General features: G+C 42.0%; 1 protein-coding gene across 1 annotated transcript in view; it reads right to left on the bottom strand.

Moving 5' to 3' along the window:
• cdh17 (cadherin 17, LI cadherin (liver-intestine)) overlaps positions 1 to 760 on the bottom strand; it is a 12,531-nt gene that overhangs the window by 7,652 nt on the left and 4,119 nt on the right. The window contains exon 6 of the mRNA XM_020607147.1: positions 270 to 428. Within this exon, the coding sequence (XP_020462803.1) occupies positions 270 to 428 (159 nt within the window). The remainder of the gene's footprint in view (positions 1 to 269; positions 429 to 760) is intronic.

Raw genomic sequence — 760 nt, forward strand, 5'->3', positions numbered from 1 at the left:
CAAACGTTTCCTCACAGATGTGAACAGGCGTCCTCAAACACACTCATTCACATGCTCGCACACACTCAAAGTAATCAGTGACCAACATCACATGGCACATTTAGGCAGTCTGCCACCAATCTGCATTAATCTTGAGCACACAAGATGAGCTGTGTAATCTGGATTTACAGTGGCACTATAGTGCCAGATTATAGGCAGAGATGGACAGATTATAGACTTTCCCACAGACGCTGGACCCTGTCCTGTGCGTCTGGTTGTGTGCGTGCTACCTTCTTTTGTGGTGGAGATCTCTCCAGTGTTGGGGTTGATCTGGAACAGGAGGATACCGTGTTTGTTGGGGATCTGGCTGACCAGGCTGTACCTCAGTTCAGCGTTGGGAGTATCAGGATTGTCTTGATCCAGCGCAAACACTCGGGTAAATGGGACACCTGGAAAAACAGACCAGCATGTTGATGCACCCTGGATAACACCTACCTCCAATACATTGTACCATTTCCAAACAATCTTTTCAACTCTTAAAATTCCATTTTCCACATTAACTTTGCCTTAAACTTTAAAATTCTATTAAAATTTACCTTATTTAACACTTGTTCCAATTTGTGCTATCTGCTGTTTACGCTCACTAAAATATTCAAACAAGGGCTTTATGTTCTTGTGCACTGCAGTCTTGTGCTTCATTTTATGTACAGTTTCCCAGAATTCAACCTGGCATATTTGGTATTTCCACTTGAAACAAAATGAATCCAAATTATAACAATAA

Source organism: Monopterus albus, unplaced genomic scaffold (genome assembly GCF_001952655.1).
Source record: "Monopterus albus unplaced genomic scaffold, M_albus_1.0 scaffold84.1, whole genome shotgun sequence".
Lineage (NCBI taxonomy): Eukaryota > Metazoa > Chordata > Actinopteri > Synbranchiformes > Synbranchidae > Monopterus > Monopterus albus.